The sequence below is a fragment of the Pangasianodon hypophthalmus genome, chromosome 12 (assembly GCF_027358585.1).
Source record: "Pangasianodon hypophthalmus isolate fPanHyp1 chromosome 12, fPanHyp1.pri, whole genome shotgun sequence".
NCBI classification, from domain to species: domain Eukaryota; kingdom Metazoa; phylum Chordata; class Actinopteri; order Siluriformes; family Pangasiidae; genus Pangasianodon; species Pangasianodon hypophthalmus.
The window spans coordinates 24,877,608-24,897,471 of NC_069721.1; the positions used below are offsets into that span (position 1 = coordinate 24,877,608).

At 42.5% G+C, this 19,864-nt stretch overlaps 1 protein-coding gene across 1 annotated transcript in view; it reads right to left on the reverse strand.

The window, feature by feature from the left end:
- The window catches only part of LOC113527245 (choline O-acetyltransferase), a 35,661-nt gene that overhangs the window by 11,912 nt on the left and 3,885 nt on the right, over positions 1 to 19,864 (reverse strand). Inside the window, exons 3-10 of the mRNA XM_034309066.2 lie at positions 18,379 to 18,570; positions 16,474 to 16,592; positions 8,331 to 8,384; positions 7,137 to 7,326; positions 3,869 to 4,046; positions 2,430 to 2,599; positions 1,742 to 1,842; positions 712 to 840 (exon numbers count right to left, since the gene is read on the reverse strand). Of these exons, the coding sequence (XP_034164957.2) occupies positions 712 to 840; positions 1,742 to 1,842; positions 2,430 to 2,599; positions 3,869 to 4,046; positions 7,137 to 7,326; positions 8,331 to 8,384; positions 16,474 to 16,592; positions 18,379 to 18,570 (1,133 nt within the window). The remainder of the gene's footprint in view (positions 1 to 711; positions 841 to 1,741; positions 1,843 to 2,429; positions 2,600 to 3,868; positions 4,047 to 7,136; positions 7,327 to 8,330; positions 8,385 to 16,473; positions 16,593 to 18,378; positions 18,571 to 19,864) is intronic.

The following is a 19,864-nucleotide window of genomic DNA, read 5'->3' on the forward strand; positions in this document are numbered from 1 at the left end:
CACACCCGGAGCAGTGGGCAGCCTTTTTTGCTGCAGCGCCCGGGGAGCAGTTGGGGGTTCGGTGCCTTGCTCAAGGGTCTCACCTCAGTCGTGGTATTGAGGGTGGGAGAGAGCGCTGGTCATTCACTCCCCCCACCTACAATCCCTGCCGGACCTGAGACTCGAACCCACAACCTTCAGGTTCACCTTCGGGTTGCAAGTCCGAGTCTCTAACCATTAGGCCACGACTGCCCCCACCACGACTGCCCCCTGTGCTTGTCATCTCCCCTACGACTGAGTAAAATCTTAAGCAGTTTTCCATTCTGGTCTGGTCAGGTCAGGTCAGGTCAGGTCTCGGCCAAAATTTCAGCCCAACTACATATCAAATATTGAACAAAAAGAGGGACTGTTTTTAAACTAGCCGAAAAAATAGCATTTGCAGACTTGAAGAATGTTTTGGGCTTTTTCCATCTGAAACCTTGTTCCAAAATTGTCCCAATTTGGTGTAAAGACTGTGACCATGGCAGCCCTGACTCCAAAAATCCACTTTATAAAAAAATTTAGCATTGTGTAAAGTTGGTATTAAATGTACGGGATTGTAAGTGATTTCATTATATTTGCTATAAATAAAGTTTAAAGCTAACGGTGGTACTTCTGCCTCTTAGTGTTTCAGACCTGCGGTATTCTGAAGAGTTAGTGATTGTGAGACAGTGTGTATTATACTGATCTCACCTCTGCAGGTTGTTAGCGGAGGACGACAGCATGCTCAGGATCTGAGAAGAACAATTCCAGGAGAGTCTTTGTGGAGCTGGGAGATCAGTCACACTCGACCTCTTCATCAGCTTACTGGGGCTTCTGGTCCTGATGGACAAAAAGAACCAACTCTAAACCTGTGACGTTGGGTTTATTATTCATTTACTCACAGCCACATCATCAGTGTCATTCCTCTAAATAATTAACAATCAGGAAGCCTGGTTTGGTGTGTTTCATCTGTTTGGAAAGGTTTTATAATGTTCTTCTTCATACACACTTATCCATATTGTTGGTCAAGTGTTACTAAATTGTCAGGTTTAAATATGTTTTGGATGTAAGTACTATGGAACTCAAAGCACTATGGAATGCCACTTGTGGAGAATAATAAATATTAAATACATAAACATGACACTATTAATTAATTAATAATATCATCTCTTTATCGTGAGGAGTGAATTGTTATGAATAAAATGATGAACGAAGTTAAAGTTTCTCTGTAAGCGTAGCAGATGAGTGCTTGGTCAGATTATCCTTCACACCTTGGACATGTTTTCTTTACAGGAGAGCGGATCAAATTAATGCAAACACACATTACGATTTCAGGACCTCGATTTAGTCTCTCATAACTAATCATTGCTATTTTATAAGCTGGTGAAATATCAGTGCGGAAGCCATTTTGCTATGTGATAATTACAACTAGAACTTTTCATGTAGAAATATATTGGCAATATACTAGACTCCGATTAGACGCTTCTACTCAAGAAAAATCTGGTAACCTCAGAGGCATGGAATACTCACAGTTGATTTTAAATAACTTTAACGTGGAGCTCAAAAACTCCATTTAAGCAGCTATGTAACTTTAAAGATTACTGACTCATACTTTAAAGGAACTTTAACCACCTAAAGATTCGACTCTGAAACCAGCCCAAAGCGTACTGACGTAAAATGAATTCGATACGTGATGACACAGTGGACATGCTCCTCAAACTGTCTGATTTGTTTGGCTTACATGTACTTTAGCAGGTATTCAGTACACTGGACCAGGACGATCCCCTCGAATGGTGAGTGTTCACACACCACGCCACACACACCATCAGCACCAACCACGAACTGCAACAACAAGGACAACACAACACACTGCTGTTTAATAACATCCGACACTCAAATTACCTGTAAAAGGGTCATTTTATACACTTGTTCTGTAATTCAATGATCCTGAATTCCCAGAGCGATGACTAATACTTCAGATTTCAAATTATTGCAGTGTATTAGCAAATAAAACTCAGTTCTAAACACTACATGAGTTACTGTTACCACCCCAAACGTTGATTGTTTTCCTGTAACAGCATGAGCTGTCATGGCTTAATCCTCTTAAACCACAGCAATTTGCAAACAATTACATGCTTTATTTATGAAAGTATGACACACTTTTTATCCATTTATAGTTGCATACAGTATAATGTTGTTGAACATCCATGAAACAAGTTAGTTCCTGTTCTCACTTACGTTAAAGCAGCTATACAGTCGTTCCATAGAAATAAGCTGTTTCTATGTCGACAACGTAACAAGTACTGGGGCCATAGATGAGATTATTGGTGAGGTGTGTCACAAAATTCTGAAAACATTTTATCTAGTGTTACACTTTATTTATGTCATTCAGCATATTCAGAGTTTGTGGGTAGTTTTGTAGGCCGTACCTGCATGGACTTGTCGTACCAGCGGTTGGCGCCGTTCTTGTCATGGCCGCCGCCGTGCAGCATGAGTAACGCTCTGTTGGAGTCAGTGGGCTGAACTCCAGTGGGTTCATCCAGACACAGCACACACACACACCGCTCCATCAGCTCCAGAGACTCCCGGTTCACTGGGTCTGTTAATCACACACTGATATGTGAGTGTGTGTGTGTGTGTGTGTGTGTTAAGGTCATTAAACGCTACTAAGAGAATCGTTTTTATTTCAGTGATCTTTATGTGGTTTATGAGTTATAACCCTCGTTCAGTTATTTCATTTATCATTTTTCACAAAAGCAGTAAATATGATAATACCATGATAAAGCAAATCTGTAAATGTTGCAAGTGTGAGTCTTTATTATCCTGGAAAAAAAAACAAAACAAAATAGAGGAAAGGAGGTATTGCTAATTAATAACTATGTCATTTTTTTCTTTAATGAAGTTCATAGTTTAGTTAAATCTCTAATTTCCCCTTGGGATCTTATCTTATCTTATCTTATCTTATCTTAATGTGAAATAAAATGTATCAATGTGTGACTTAGCTAACATTGAACAAGTATACAGCTAACTATAGCAAATAATATTTATTAGGAATGCACCGAAATTTCTTTTTTTTTTTTAATTAAAATTGTGAGTGGAAAAAGATAAAATAGCTCTACAGTGCAGTGTGAAATCACCCACTTTACAAATAATATAAATAGCAATGATAAAGTGATTAAAAACACTGTTGGTCTTTTGCTCTCCTGCGCCACTCAGCACAAACACATTAAAGTACAAACAAACAAACCAAAAATGCCTCGTCTAGCTAATATTTGTTTCACTGAACCACTATGTGCTTCTACACAAAACTACACAAGATCAGGGACAGGACTGCAGAGAATCCTCCAACCTTTGCTTTTTCACGGCTTGCCATGCTTAATGCACTTTGTGTAGGAGCGCTGCATTTTAACATCAGAACACGCTGCTTGATTTATCACTCAGTATACACCAAAAGAGTCGTCTGTTATCCCCTATAAAAAGATCAGATGAGCCAGTCAGCATATGAATGTGGATCGAGTGTTTTGAACTCTCATATTAACCGACTCCCTGGAAGCCCCGCCCCCTTCCCCCAATCTCACATTACTGATGTTTCAGCCGGTGCTCTCGTCTCAACTCCATTTTCCTGCCTGAAAGATCATATATAGCTAACATCATTGCGTTTTTACTTTCCCCTTCCCGGGATGGTGCATGATTCCTGTTCAAGGAACATAAAACTGGTGGACACATCTCAGTTTTAAATACTAAATCCTTCAATCAGACTTTTTTGACCTGTCTGAAACAAGCTTGGCATTCGCAAAGTCATTTTTAGCGACACATGCTTAACAAATTTTATTTGAACACCCAACCATGTATTACTGTGACCTCTGACCTTTGAGCAGCACGTCTCGAGCTTTAGCCCACTCGGTCCGGCCGTCTGAGGTGAAGAGGCCGATGGGGGGACGTTTCTCCTCCACCTGCTCCGCCATTTTACTGATCCTGACTAGCTGGGTTAGGACATCGCTCTCGTTCAGCCTCCGGGATTTCTCCATCAGATTTAACACAAAGAACTGAGGAGAGAAGCAGAGACTGGTAACGTCACTCTGATTCACAATAACAAAAAGAATAATGATGAAAAAGAAGTTTATTTCCATACTGCAGCTCCCTTCATACATCTGATCCAGTGTCTGCAAAAAATCCTGATCCTAACAGTTATAAATGTACAAAACACTGTTACAGACCAGTACTGTTTCCTACAACAGCACATTCCCATGTGTTTTATTCCTCTTATACCACACATTTATTAATGAATGACACATCATTCATCCGTTTTTATCCATTTAATGTAGTGAAACAAGTTAGTTCCTATTGTCACTTACATTATAGCAGCTGTAAACAGTCGTTCCCACACCAGCTTCTCTTTTCCTGTCTCTTGTAGTTAATAAGACAAAAAAATGCAGCTCGTCATGTTACTAAAAAACCGCAAAGAAGCGTAAACTTCTCTGTCCTGAAGATGTCGGAAAACTTAGTTACAGCTTTACCTCCTTACAGAAAATGATTACACGTTTTTTTTAATCTGTTTATGTGGAGCGTCTGCTGTACGAGTCCCTGTGAATGAGCTGTTACTATAAAAACGATAACCTAACTAAAATAAAAAGTCCGTAAGAAGTGACTGAAGCCTTGTTTGACAGAATCATGCGGAAGTCCGTTTTGGAAAACAGCTTAAGTAAAGATGTTGTGATTATGATATTTCCACTGCGTCACAAACCGATCATACTGATGCTACTTTGTCAAGTTATCTTGTCTCTCTCTTACTGCTAAATGAAATGAATTTGTTTGGAAACACATAATTACTCTGTGTAATTTCCTGTGAGAGATTAAGGGCAAGTTGGCATGGATTCGTCAGGTAAAGTCCACTGAGACTGGTTTGTGGGGAGGTTAAAATCCTGCCAGCGCTGATGGTTCAAGCCAGACAAAGTGGCAGATCCAATCAGGACTAATCGAGTTAGCCAGCTGCAGCTCCATGGCCAAGTGCTCATTAGCAGCATAACAACTGTTCCTGAGTCATTTCCAGGTACAGGATTCTCTCTGCAGCCCACGAGTACCGCTGGTACTCCAAATGACTGCACAACAACATCAGAGGAACTCACACAAACTCGCAATCTGAGCTATGGGTGCTAATCACACGCTAAGCTAAACTACTAATGAAACAAAAGAACATTTCTGGTTTGCAGCAGTGCTAATTTGTGCTAACATTTCAGCACTAGGTAATATTATACATTGGTGATGGTGTTTATGTGGTCTGTGGTGAAGGAAGTTTGGTTTGGGACACGCCCACAGTGGAGTTATGATGGCGAGATAGTTATGATGGTGTTTATATGGCCTGTGTAGGCAGTAATTTATGGTTTTGGATACAGTTTCTGTGGCCTATAGTGAATAAAGTGTGGTTTGGGACACACCCACAGTGATGTGAAGGTGTATCTGTGGCCTGTAGTGAATAAAGTGTGGTTTGGGACACACCCACAGTGATGTGAAGGTGTATCTGTGGCCTGTAGTGAATAAAGTGTGGTTTGGGACACACCCACAGTGATGTGAAGGTGTATCTGTGGCCTGTAGTGAATAAAGTGTGGTTTGGGACACACCCACAGTGATTTAATGGTGTATCTGTGGCCTATAGTGAATAAAGTGTGGTTTGGGACACGCCCACAGTGATGTGATGATGTTTCTGTGGTCTATAGTGAATAAAGTGTGGTTTGGGACACGCCCACAGTGATGTGATGGTGTTTCTGTGGCCTGTAGTGAATAAAGTGTGGTTTGGGACACACCCACAGTGATTTAATGGTGTTTCTGTGGCCTGTAGTGAATAAAGTGTGGTTTGGGACACACCCACATTGATGTGATGGTGTTTCTGTGGCCTGTAGTGAATAAGGTGTGGTGTGGGACATGCCCACAGTGATGTGATGGTGTTTCTGTGGCCTGTAGTGAATAAAGTGTGGTTTGGGACACACCCACAGTGATTTAATGGTGTTTCTGTGGCCTGTAGTGAATAAGGTGTGGTTTGGGACACACCCACATTGATGTGATGGTGTTTCTGTGGCCTGTAGTGAATAAGGTGTGGTTTGGGACACACCCACATTGATGTGATGGTGTTTCTGTGGCCTGTAGTGAATAAGGTGTGGTGTGGGACATGCCCACAGTGATGTGATGGTGTTTCTGTGGCCTGTAGTGAATAAAGTGTGGTTTGGGACACGCCCACAGTGATGTGATGGTGTTTCTGTGGCCTATAGTGAATAAGGTGTGGTGTGGGACACGCCCACAGTGATGTGATGGTGTTTCTGTGGCCTGTAGTGAATAAAGTGTGGTTTGGGACACGCCCACAGTGATGTGATGGTGTTTCTGTGGCCTATAGTGAATAAGGTGTGGTGTGGGACACGCCCACAGTGATGTGATGGTGTATCTGTGGCCTATAGTGAATAAGGTGTGGTGTGGGACACGCCCACAGTGATGTGATGGTGTATCTGTGGCCTATAGTGAATAAGGTGTGGTGTGGGACACGCCCACAGTGATGTGATGGTGTTTCTGTGGCCTATAGTGAATAAGGTGTGGTGTGGGACACGCCCACAGTGATGTGATGGTGTATCTGTGGCCTATAGTGAATAAGGTGTGGTGTGGGACACGCCCACAGTGATGTGATGGTGTATCTGTGGCCTATAGTGAATAGGGTATGTGGTTTAGGACCTTTCCAGAATGGATTAGCGATGGTCAGGAGTTTTAGGTAGTGAATAAGACATGATCTGGGACACACCCACAGGGGAGTGAGATGGTTATGATGGTGTTTATGCAGCTCATATAGTATTTGAGGTGAATAAGATGTGGTTTGAATACGCCAATGCTGGACTGAAGGTGGTAAGACAGTTAGGATGGTGTTTATGTGGCCTGTGTGGTGAAGATGTGGTTTGAGACACGCCCCAGCAGACTGACGATGGTGAGATAGTTATAGTGGTGTTTATGTGGCATGTACATAGTCACTAAGGTGTGATACAGTACACAGTTTCTGTGACTTATAATGAATTAAGTGTAGTTTGGGACACGCCCACAGTGATGCAATGGCCTGAGCAGTTTACTACCTAATGTATTTTAATAATAATAATAATAATGACCTGGTTGCTGCAGGCCACTATAACGTGTCCGGGTTCAGGGGTTTTCTCGGCTCCTGTGCTGCTCTGTGTGATCAGCGAGTCTTTTTTCAGTCCAGGTCGTCTGTATGATGTGAAGAGATGGTAATACTGCTCCATACACTGCTCACTGCCGGCCTGCTGACCTCGAGCGTAATCCGGGGGTAAAGTCCTCCTGATCACACACACCAAAATGTAAATAATATTAAAATTACATACACACCTTATCAAATAATTTGAACACCATGCAGGCCGTCTGTAAATATTTCTATCAGGCCCCAGATAAAAAATTCTGTCAGGCCGTCTGTAAACATTTCTATCGGGCCGTCTGTACACTTTTCTATCAGTCTGTAAACATTTCTATCGGGCCGTATGTAGAAATTTCTATCAGGGCCGACTGTAAACATTTCTATCGGGCCGTCTGTACACTTTTCTATCAGTCTGTAAACATTTCTATCGGGCCGTATGTAGAAATTTCTATCAGGGCCGACTGTAAACATTTCTATCGGGCCGACTGTAAACGTTTCTATCGGGCCGACTGTACACGTTTCTATCGGGCCGAATGTACACGTTTCTATCGGGCCTTCTGTACACGTTTCTATCGGGCCGAATGTACACGTTTCTATCGGGCCGACTGTAAACGTTTCTATCGGGCCGACTGTACACGTTTCTATCGGGCCGAATGTACACGTTTCTATCGGGCCGACTGTAAACGTTTCTATCGGGCCGACTGTACACGTTTCTATCGGGCCGACTGTACACGTTTCTATCGGGCCGACTGTACACGTTTCTATCGGGCCGACTGTACACGTTTCTATCGGGCCGACTGTACACGTTTCTATCGGGCCGAATGTACACGTTTCTATCGGGCCTTCTGTACACGTTTCTATCGGGCCTTCTGTACACGTTTCTATCGGGCCGACTGTACACGTTTCTATCGGGCCGAATGTACACGTTTCTATCGGGCCTTCTGTACACGTTTCTATCGGGCCGACTGTACACGTTTCTATCGGGCCGACTGTAAACGTTTCTATCGGACCGACTGTAAACATTTCTATCGGGCCGACTGTAAACATTTTAATCAGCTTTTCAGTTTTATGTTACAAATGCCAGCCATTTTAACCTTTATCTTATTGCTCATGTCAGTAGATTTGGTTTGCGCAGGTGAGTAACGCGTACCTGTCCAGCATGGCTTTATATTCCATCACTCCTGAAATGAGATGAGCAGCAAATCTGTAAGGAGAAGAAAAGATCGTCAGGTACAATGGCCACACCCCTTTCACTGTAATAGACACCGAGGCCACACCCCTTTCACTGTAATAGACACAGAGGCCACACCCCTTTCACTGTAATAGACACAGAGGCCACACCCCTTTCACTGTAATAGACACAGAGGCCACACCCCTTTCACTGTAATAGACACAGAGGCCACACCCCTTTCACTGTAATAGACACAGAGGCCACACCCCTTTCACTGTAATAGACACAGAGACCACGCCTCCTTCACTGTAATAGACACAGAGGCCACGCCTCTTTCACTGTAATAGACACAGAGGCCACGCCTCCTTCACGGTAATAGACACAGAGGCCACGCCTCCTTCACTGTAATAGACACAGAGGCCACGCCTTCTTCACTGTAATAGACACAGAGGCCACGCCTCCTTCACTGTAATAGACACAGAGGCCACGCCTCCTTCACTGTAATAGACACAGAGGCCACGCCTTCTTCATTTTAATATTAGAGTAAAGAAGTGTATTTAGAATGATAATGAAATGGGAGCGAGTAAGCAATAGAGCTCTGTGTGTGTGTGTGTATAGGGTGTGGTGAAGCCTAGTCTACACAAGGAATAATCACAAATACACAAGCTGATCATGTTACACACACACACACACACACACACACACACACACATACAAACACACATACAGAAACACACACAGTTAGTGTCTGTTGTGGCTCAGAAATGAGACAGTAATATGATTACACTCTGAAGATGTATAGATTGGAGAGGAGAGATGTTGTGTTCCTCACTGCTGCTTTCTGAGAAACAGTTCACAAACACACACACACACCATCTCTATGCTGTGTCACTTCTCCTTATTCACTGCTTCTTATATTCTCACACACACACACACACACACACAGAGTTCATGCAGATCTCTCTCCGAAATGTTTGATAGTTTAACAGGCCAACAGTCCTTTGCTTCCTCTCAGTACGCCGACGCAAAAGTCTTACTATCTAACGTACCACTGTTTATTAAGGATGGAATGATTGCACAAGAGTTCCTTCCGATGTGGAAAACTGGTCTCTCCTATTAAGAAAATCCGGATCAGTCAAACATGTAGTGATGCTGTGCCGATCTGGCACAGACAGAGAAGAGTCTTGATGCAGGTCTTCCTTGTACCCTGAGAGATGGTGGGAGAAGTCGAGCAGTGCTAGAGGATCAGAGGAAGCGTGGTGCAGTGTGGGTGTGATAAGTGCTTTAACGTAACTGGGTGCTGGTCTGTTTTAGTTTTGTAGGCAAGCATCAGTGTTTTAAATCTGATGCAGCAGCTACAGGAAGCCAGTGGAGGGAGCGTAGCAATGGGGTGGTTTTGGAGAACTTGGGAAGGTCGAAAACCAGTTGTGCAGCTGCATTCTGGATCAGTTGCAGAGGACGAATGGCGCTCAGAGGCAGACCTGCCAGGAGCGGGGTGCGGTAGTCCGGTCTCACAATGATAAGGGACTGAACAAGCACCTGAGGGGCCTGTGTGGATAGAAACGGACGAATCCTTCTGTTATGAAGGAGAAATGGACATGAGCGTGTCAGATTAGCAATGTGAGAGGAGAAGGACAGTTGATTGTCCATGATTACCCCAAGGTTGCCTGCGGTAACCGAAGGCGAGATCAGAGAGTTGTCCAGAGAGATCATAAGATCCTGACATGGGGATGAGTCACCTGGGATGAACAGCAGTTCAGTTTTGCTGGGATTAAGTTTCAGCTGATGAGCTGTCATTCATGATTAGATAACCATCACACCAGATCACACCAGATCCAAGAGATGCTTCAGTTCCTCTTTTAGCGGACAGGAAAGAAACAGCAATAAACCAACGTGACGTAACAAGGACTTTTTACTTGATTAGTGAAATTGAGGATTGTCATTTATTATAACTTTTACAGATGCATACACATAATACACATATGTTAAACATATTTACACTATTTACACTATTTATTGTTCTATAAAATATTTACATTAATGTTCACATGGGATTAGCTTTTCTTTTCTTTTTCTCTCTCAGATTGTGACAGTTATTTACATAATTTACTGATAATTTGGGGAACTCTGGTACTTCTCCTAGACATACAGTATGCTAAGTATATATTTGTTTGTGGGTGTGTGTTTAATGTGTTGAGACAGTCTTGTCTGAAAGTAAAAAATTCTGTTCTTAATATTTTTATTTTATTTTTATGGCGCATTTGTTGTCCTGGTATTTGATATTTTACCTCCTGTACAGTTTTCTAGTAATTGAGGAGCAGACTGTTGTGCCAGACAGAGTCAAAGGCTTTCTTTAGGTCTACGAAGCAGGTGAAGATTTTTCCTTTGGGTGTTTGGTGTACGTGTGTCTGTATGAGGGTGTGTAATGTGTAATGTGTAAATGTGGTGTGTTGTGTGGTGTTGGGGTAGAAAGCCAGGTTGACCTTTGGACAGGACGTTGTGTTCAGTTAAGAATGTTAATAGTTGAGTGTTGAGTACACTGCAGGATAGTTTAGCGAGGTTTTTGTTTTCATCTGTAGATATTGGGGTTGACTCTGTCTGTGTGTCTGTGTATATCGAGGTGATGAGACCTCAGTTCCAGCTAGCTGGGTAAATTCCGCTTTGAATGATGAGTAGGATGAGGTTGAAGAGGTTTAGCATGGCCAGTTGCAGTTCGTAGCTGCTGTGTTTAAGCATTTCGTTGTTAGCGCTGTTGACTCCACAGGCGCTTCTGTTTTTCAGGGTTAAAGTTTCGATTTAAGGTCAAGTGTGTTCTGATTATTTTTTATTGTTGATTCTAATTTAGTGAGTTTCATGGGTTTAGGTTGGGGTTTTCTGGGGTTTTATGGAGCTCTTCAAAAAATCTTTTCCAAATTTTTTAGTGCTTTAGTTAGGCTGGTTGTGGTAGCGGAGGGTGATGAAGTCTCTTATCTTGTTGGAGTTCAGCTGAGCGAGTGGTGGTATGACTCCTCTTTCAGATACATTGGCAAAGGTCTCAAACAAGTGAGCTGGTTGAGGCGTGGGCTGCAGGTGAGGTGGGTGTGGCATGGGCTGCAGGTAAGCTGGGTGTGGCATGGGCTGCAGGTGAGCTGGATGAGGTGTGGGCTGCAGGTAAGCTGGGTGTGGCATGGGCTGCAGGTGAGCTGGATGAGGTGTGGGCTGCAGGTGAGGTGGGTGTGGCATGGGCTGCAGGTGAGCTGGATGAGGTGTGGGCTGCAGGTGAGGTAGGTGTAGCATGGGCTGCAGGTGAGGTGGGTGTGGCATGGGCCACAGGTGAGGTGGGTGTGGCATGGGCTGTAGGTGAGCTGGTTGAGATGTGTTCTGCAGGTGAGGTGGGTGTGGCATGGGCTGCAGGTGAGCTGGATGAGGTGTGGGCTGCAGGTGAGGTGGGTGTGGCATGGGCTGCAGGTGAGCTGGATGAGGTGTGGGCTGCAGGTGAGGTAGGTGTAGCATGGGCTGCAGGTGAGGTGGGTGTGGCATGGGCCACAGGTGAGGTGGGTGTGGCATGGGCTGTAGGTGAGCTGGTTGAGATGTGTTCTGCAGGTGAGGTGGGTGTGGCATGGGCTGCAGGTGAGCTGGATGAGGTGTGGGCTGCAGGTGAGGTGGGTGTGGCATGGGCTGCAGGTGAGCTGGATGAGGTGTGGGCTGCAGGTGAGGTAGGTGTAGCATGGGCTGCAGGTGAGGTGGGTGTGGCATGGGCCACAGGTGAGGTGGGTGTGGCATGGGCTGTAGGTGAGCTGGTTGAGATGTGTTCTGCAGGTGAGGTGGGTGTGGCATGGGCTGCAGGTGAGCTGGATGAGGTGTGGGCTGCAGGTGAGGTGGGTGTGGCATGGGCTGCAGGTGAGCTGGATGAGGTGTGGGCTGCAGGTGAGGTAGGTGTAGCATGGGCTGCAGGTGAGGTGGGTGTGGCATGGGCCACAGGTGAGGTGGGTGTGGCATGGGCTGTAGGTGAGCTGGTTGAGATGTGTTCTGCAGGTGAGGTGGGTGTGGCATGGGCTGCAGGTGAGCTGGATGAGGTGTGGGCTGCAGGTGAGGTGGGTGTGGCATGGGCTGCAGGTGAGCTGGATGAGGTGTGGGCTGCAGGTGAGGTAGGTGTAGCATGGGCTGCAGGTGAGGTGGGTGTGGCATGGGCCACAGGTGAGGTGGGTGTGGCATGGGCTGTAGGTGAGCTGGTTGAGATGTGTTCTGCAGGTGAGGTGGGTGTGGCATGGGCTGCAGGTGAGCTGGACGAGGTGTGTTCTGCAGATGTATTAGTTGGTCTGGAGGTGAGGAGGTAGGTGTTGGCTGGTAGGAATGGAGAAGAATCCTCTGTGTCCAGGCGTTTTGCTTTAATAAGCATTTTGGGGGGGGGAGTGCGGTTGTTTTGGTACTTGTTTGGACCTGGTGACTACTGTAGCTCTGCTGCGTTGTAAAACAGTGTCCTTATGGTATTTTGCCAATATTTTTACTCCCTTCTGTTTGAGGTGGAGTCGGTCGTATAAGTGTTTGTGGAAGATTGGTCTGTTAGTTGCTACGTGTACGTTAGGAAGCTGTGTACAGAGCGTGTAGATGTTGGAGTTGATCTTGTTGATTGTGTGCTGGTCTGTATCCAGTCTCGGTAAATAGGATGAGATGGTAACTGTAGATGTGGGGAATCTCAGGTTGTCCATCACTGCTATTTCTCTGAATGCTTCAGGTATGTTTCCATTCCTTTCAGTCAGGTGATTGGATCCTGTGTGAATGATGAAGTGCTGAACTCATAGTCATGGTTCTTGTTTGTTAAGTGTTGTAGCACATTTGATGTTGTCTGGATTTGTGGTCTGGATTTTGATGTTGGTGCTCATGGGTCTGTGGAGTTGGGTATTCTGTGCTATGAGTCAGTTGCTGCTGTATCAGGATTGGGATGGAATTAGTGAGGGGGGAAGAGCTCATCTGTCACTCTCCGTAGATTCGCTCTCAGATGTTCACTGTCGTCTTCGTGGTCTCTCGTGGACTGCTGGAGTTTGTTCATTTTGTGTCTCTGTTGCCAGAGTTAAATGTAGAACTCCTCTGCTGGCTGGTTGTTTTTTTGATAAAGAGCATACAGAGTTTATTCTTTAACGTCTGTGAATTCCTGTTCCACGATGGAAAGGGCTTCTTTTAGGATCCTGATGATGTTGGTGAATTTAGGACTGTGTCCCAGTGGTGTTTCTACTCTAGGGCTCTGATGGATGTTCATTTGCATTGTTGTTGTTGTTGTTGTTGTTGTTGTTGTTTGTGGTGTAGTATTGGTTTCAATTGATGTTGCATTATTTTTAATATTTTGGAAGCAGTTATGGAAGTTTTTTAAACTCTTTTCATATCCTTGAATCATGATTGTTACATATTTATAGTTAGGGTGGGAGATGTGTATTCAGGATCTTCATGTGTTGTGATTTGTCTTCTTTTGCTGAGTCCATTCTTCTTTATGTTAAGAAATGTTTCACATATTGTTGTATGCCAGTTGGCTGGGTAAAGAAAGCTTGCACAATACCATGTGGTTGTGCTTTGTTGTGAAATCTCCCACTAATGTCTCCAGGTTTTTGTTCAGGAATATTATTTAAGTGATGTTGCTTCATCTGGAAAGTGTATTTCTAAGCCGTTCAGATGTACGAGCAGTTGCTCGGTTGAGTTGTTAAATTTCCGATGTTTGTGTGGAGTGTCTGTAGTTGTTCCTGTATAGATTTTCCTCTTAATCTCTAATTAATCTTGTCTGTTATGGTGAAGTTGGTGTTTTAGTTGCTTAGTCGGTTAGCCACTTGTTAGTTTGTAAAGGTTTCTGTGCTACTTTCACTAATGTTTCTTGTATTTCAGTCAGAGTTTACATTAAAATCTCGCTTTTTGCCTGAGACACTGTTCTGCTGTATTATTTTAATATCAGCTGGATCGTTCATATATAGAGTACCTTACTGACAAAAAAAAAGTAAAAGTTTTTGTTTGAGATCACCTGTGTTTTGCTGCCATCTTGGTAACCATGGTAATGTCTCTGTAAGCTCTCTCTCTCTCTTTTTTCTATTACTATTTTTTTTCTCTCTTTCTCTTTGTTGCTCTTTTTACCTTTTTGTGTGTATTTTTCTCTCAGCCTTTATATACCTCTGTCCCTACTGTTTTCATTTCTCCTTTTTCAGTTTTTATTTATCTTGCTCTTTCTTATCCTTCTGTCCTCCCTCTTCTCCCCCCCTCACATGTAATTAAGTATGTCATCATTCCTCTTACTCTATTTCTCATTTTTCTTGTTATTCTATTGCTTAATTTCCCTGGGCGTAAGTGTATATGTGTTTCTGTTAATTATTTGGTGAATTAATTTGAGGTGAATTGTGAGATGTGTGTGTATGTGTGTGTGTGTGTGTGATGTGTGTGTGCGAGTGGAATTATGATTCAGGATTTGTTTACACCTGTGCTTCCTCTCAGATCTCCATCTAAAAAGTTATACTGTCCAATGTACCACCATTCATTAAGCAAGAGCTCTCCCGTTTCGGTAAACTGGTCTCCCGATTAAGAAAATCTGGTTGGGATGCAAATCACCTCTAGTTAAACATCTAGTGTCCTTTAGGAAGCTGGACCTGACAAACAGGATCACCGCTACATTGGAGAACTCTAGTTTCTTCAGGGATGAAGACTCTGCTGGTGGCTCTGCAGCTGGTGGAGCTAACAGGGCTTTGCTCACCCAGAGAACGTAGCAGCACGGATAGGGGTGAGATCTGTTCATGTAGTTTCCCAACATTTAAAGCGCTGGAGATTGACACTCACGTCTCCATTTTACACCCTAACATCACACACGAGTGTCCATTTGTTTGCAGCGGGAGACAGTGTTTTAGGTTGCGTCCCCTGTTTGCAGTTTTACAGAACATTTTTAAATCTTTTAATGCTAGTTTTACCCCACAGGTTCTTATACTTGGTTTTAAGTACGTGAGAAAAGAAAGGTCCAAAAGTCAGCTGATTAAAATGGCCGTATACATCAGCAGAAAGAAGAAGATAACACAAAATGCACAACACGACGTAACAAGGACTTTTCAAAGATTAGTGAAATCAAGGATTATCATTTTAACTTACAGTTGCATGAATCAGCTTGAGAAATTAAAACACATTCGGTGTTACAGAGCAGCAGTGTGTGCTGATTTAAATGATGATCTAGTATTTGCACTGGAATGTGGATTAAAAGTTTTTAAAATTATCATTATTTTTTTTAAACTGGATTTTTAAAAAAGGTTTTATTCCCTGCATGTATGTGTATTCATCAACCTCTTTATTTATCTATTAATTAATCAATTAAGTAGTTATTTTAAAAATAATTAAGTAGTTATTTAAAAATGCTATTTATTATGTGCATATTGTTATCATAGTGTCAGCACATCAGGAATTATTAAAATAAAGACCTGTCAAAATTAAAAAAAAAAAACAACAACTCTCTCTCTCACTCTCTCTCACTCTCTCTCTCTCTCTCTCTGTCTCTCTCTCTGTCTCTCTCTGTCTCTCTCTCTCTCTGTCTCTCTCTCTCTGTGTCTCTCTCTCTCTGTCTCTCTCTCTCTCTCTCTGTCTCTCTCTGTGTCTCTCTCTCTCTCTCTCTCTCTGTCTCTCTCTCTCTCTGTCTCTCTCTCTCTCTCTCTCTCTCTCTCTCTCTGTGTCTCTCGCCCTGAGGCAGTGTGTGTTGAGAGCACTGCATTATTCTGCCTCAGTGAAATAAAATAAAGGCTGTGAGTTTTATCATTCATCAGCAGAGGCTAAAAGAAAGGAAACGGTTTTATATCAGAAATATTGCTGACCAAATTTATATCTTAAAATCATCAACTCTCTCATGAACCACTTCTGGATTCAGTTCTGCACTGTGATTAGTCAGAAGGTGTTGATTAATTTTCTAGAACAGCAGCTCTGACAATAGTGCAGCTGTAAATCACAATTATATTAATGCGCTCGTTTTAATACGTTATCGTTTCTATAGTAACCGCTCATTCACAGGGATGTGAATGGATTAAAAAATGTGTGAAACTGTTTCTACTGTAACGGAACGACATGCAGAGTTTATTACTTATATAATTCCATAATCGCACAATTATCATAATTGCATAATCGTTGAGTAGCAGTGTACCTGAGCGAGTCGTCTCGGTCTCTGAAGTCCTGTTTGGGAAACACCAGGACGGGACTGGAGTTGACAGGAAGTGCGAGTCTGTTGTTCAGGTACATGTCCTCCAGCCAGTAATCATAAACCTGAATCATACACAGCAGTTACACACAGTTACAGACATAAACATGCTTATATACAAAAAGGAAAGTGCATTGCATTCTGGGTAAGTTCTAATGAGTGATGTTAACTCAATCTCTCAGAGCTCCAAGCGCTTAGAAAGTACCGGACTGACCCTTAACGTGGTGACGTGTTTTCCACAAGAGGAAAGGTCAATAAGGGTGTGTTAAACACGCTACTGGAGCACAGCCGTCAAAAACAATCTGTTCTTTTATAGCCCTCGAACTGAACGCAGGATTGAGACACTCAGTTATATTATATTTCATATAGGTAACATATAACATATAACAGTGGAACTGTAGAAATCTTATTACACTGGTAAGTGCTATAAATTGATAGCTATAGACATCCCTTATTAATGAATGAATTAAACAATTAAGCTATAGACATCCCTTATTATACGATTATATGAATGTTCTACAAAGGTGCTGCATGTACACGATCCTGAGCCACAGTTTCAGCAATAAGAGACATTTAAAGTGTGATTTGTCTCAATTCTGTGCAAATTAGGTATGATGCTGTAGAGAAGCAACAAATCCAAACACAAAGCCTGAATTATTCCTCAGACCGATCCTACGGCACGTGTGCTCTCCGCTCTTTAGCTCCTACCTGCGATTCATTCCCATTTACTGTTTCACATATAAACATGGTTTCACCTTGTCCTGTCATTAAATGCGTACAGAAATGAAGAAAAATAAAGCTTGGAAGGAAGAAGCAGAGATCGTTGTTGACTCTGGAGAGTGTGCACACACTATATGGCCAAAAGTATGTGCACCCCTGACCATCGCACCCATATGTGCTTGTTGAAGATCTCATTCCAGATTTATTTCCCCCTGTGTTTGCTGTTATAATGAGCTCCACTCTTCTGGGAAGCTTTCCACTAGATGTTGGAGCGTGGCTGTGGGGATTTGTGTTCATTCAGCTACAAGAGCATTAGTGAGATCAGGTGCTGATGTTGGGATGTCGAGGAGGTCTGGGGTTCAGTCGGTGTTCCAGTTCATCCCAAAGGTGTTCAGTGGGGTTGAGGTCAGGGCTCTGAGCAGGACACTCGAGTTCTTCCACTCCAACCTTCACACACCATGTCTTCATGGAGCTCGCTTTGTGCACAGGAGCATTGACATGCTGGAACAGGTTTGAGCCTCTTAGTTCCACTGAAGGGAAACTGTAATGCTACAGCGTACAAAGACAAGTTTGGGGAAGAGAACCATACATATGGGTGTGATGGTCAGGGGTGCACATACTTTTGGCCAGATATTAAAGTTAGCTTGCTTTGGTAATCTAATCTTAGAACGAAGATGAGCACGTAACATGTCAATCAAACAACAGATTGTCACACTGGTTAGTGTGTTATTGAATTTGTGTTTAAGTAGTCAGCTGTAAAAGCTATATATAGCTGCTGCTGTTCTCATTGGATGTAAAAAAAGAAAATGGTGGACAGGCCACGCCCACAAGCAACAATGGTAGCGGTCACTACATTCCCACAAGAGACAAACTATAAGCGTCACGAGTGACTTGTCACTTGCTAGTGTGAACATAAAGTAAGGGCTTTTACTTGGAACATTTTCTGATATGCGAACCTTCTGAAAAGGAATCTTCAACCGTTCCACTGGAGCGAAGAACATAAGAAGCCTGGTTCACAGTTCGTACATTACACATGTACACAGAAATATCTGATATACATTATTGTGAATGTTTTGTTCTGCACAGGTTCTGTGTGTGTGTGTGTGTGTGTGTGTATTTTGTATTTTATACCCAGTTCTCGGTCTTGTCTCTCCTCTCCAGCAGCTTTTTCTGGAGCATCTCTCCTGTTCCTCCTGGTTTGCCGAACTTCTCTACCATGGCTTTGGTTTTCTGGAACTGGGCCTCAGGGACGAGGTGTTTCACACACTTCAGGTACGCAGACAGAGTTTGCTGCAGGTCCGGTACAGGTACTTTGGGTAGGACCTAAAGGAAATTCAGTTATACAGATATGATGCAGTCTAGACTGTTAATGTTTATTTTATGAATTATGATTATATATATGATATTATATGAGAGCAGTTTGATCATTTAGAATACAAGAAACGTTACACATTACACGAGAAATTCATGAAAATCCAGTTAGTTTTGAAAAAGAAATAAGTATGAGGAGAATGGCTGATGTGAACCTCGACCTGCGTTCGTGTCCTGTGGCCTGGTGTTAAATAATCAGATAATGTAATTGTTCAGCATTTCTCTGAAATTGTACATTTCTTCCTCTCATTCCTCAATAACATGCCAATGTCTCAGAGACACGAGGTGAAAAAGAAAGACAAAAAAAGCTTAAATCCCTTTTGGGATGCAGATTCTTTAATAAAATGTGAGAATATCACACACATTCCTCAGTCCTGATTCAGTTTTCTAAATGAGCGCCGAAGGAGTCTTTTTTTCAGGACGTGAGCGTGGATGGATCAGAGCACACAATGTGGCCAAGGACGCTTGTTGTGTTTCCTCCTTCACTGTAATGATAAGTCGTGGATGTGGAATAAACGTGCACTAGAGTCAAGGCCGGTCACTCGAGGTTAACAAACATCTCACCGAGACCAGAAGGCCTCCAGAACAGGAAGATGTGTGACCTTTTCTTATGTGTCCTGACAATAGGAGTAAAACACAGTGTGAATGTAATCACGCTATTGTGAACGTTCTAGATCAGATGGAAGAAGAGAGTAACTGCAGCGTTCAGCAGTAATAAACACAGAGAGCGGAAATTAATGCAAAGTATAAAGCGTCTAGAAAAAATAAATAAAAACAGAACGTCTTGGACAGAACAGACTGATGGACGGAGGGATGGACAGACAGATACAACAACGAGGTCTATAAATAACATCAATGTGTATTTAATAACATTTTTAATAAAAACCTGTTTTGGGACGGGAAAGTTCAGAAATAAAAAGCTCTGTGGTGCCAATAAATAGGCAAAAAAAGTATCTATTTATATATATTATTAAATTATTATTAAAATTATTATTTAATTATTCAATAAATAATAAATTCTAATAAATAATTAATGAGCCTAATATTTGAATGATTTGTAATTTTGTACTGAAGATAAATCTTTACTGCAGGAGAGATTTATTTATTTATTTTTTAGTTAAAGAAGAAAGAATTTCTTTCAAAAGAATTTATTTATTTATTTGTTTGTTTAGTTAGTAATATATAACATATATGTTTTTTCATTTTAAATAAAAAAAGTCATCAAATAATGAATTATAATAAATAA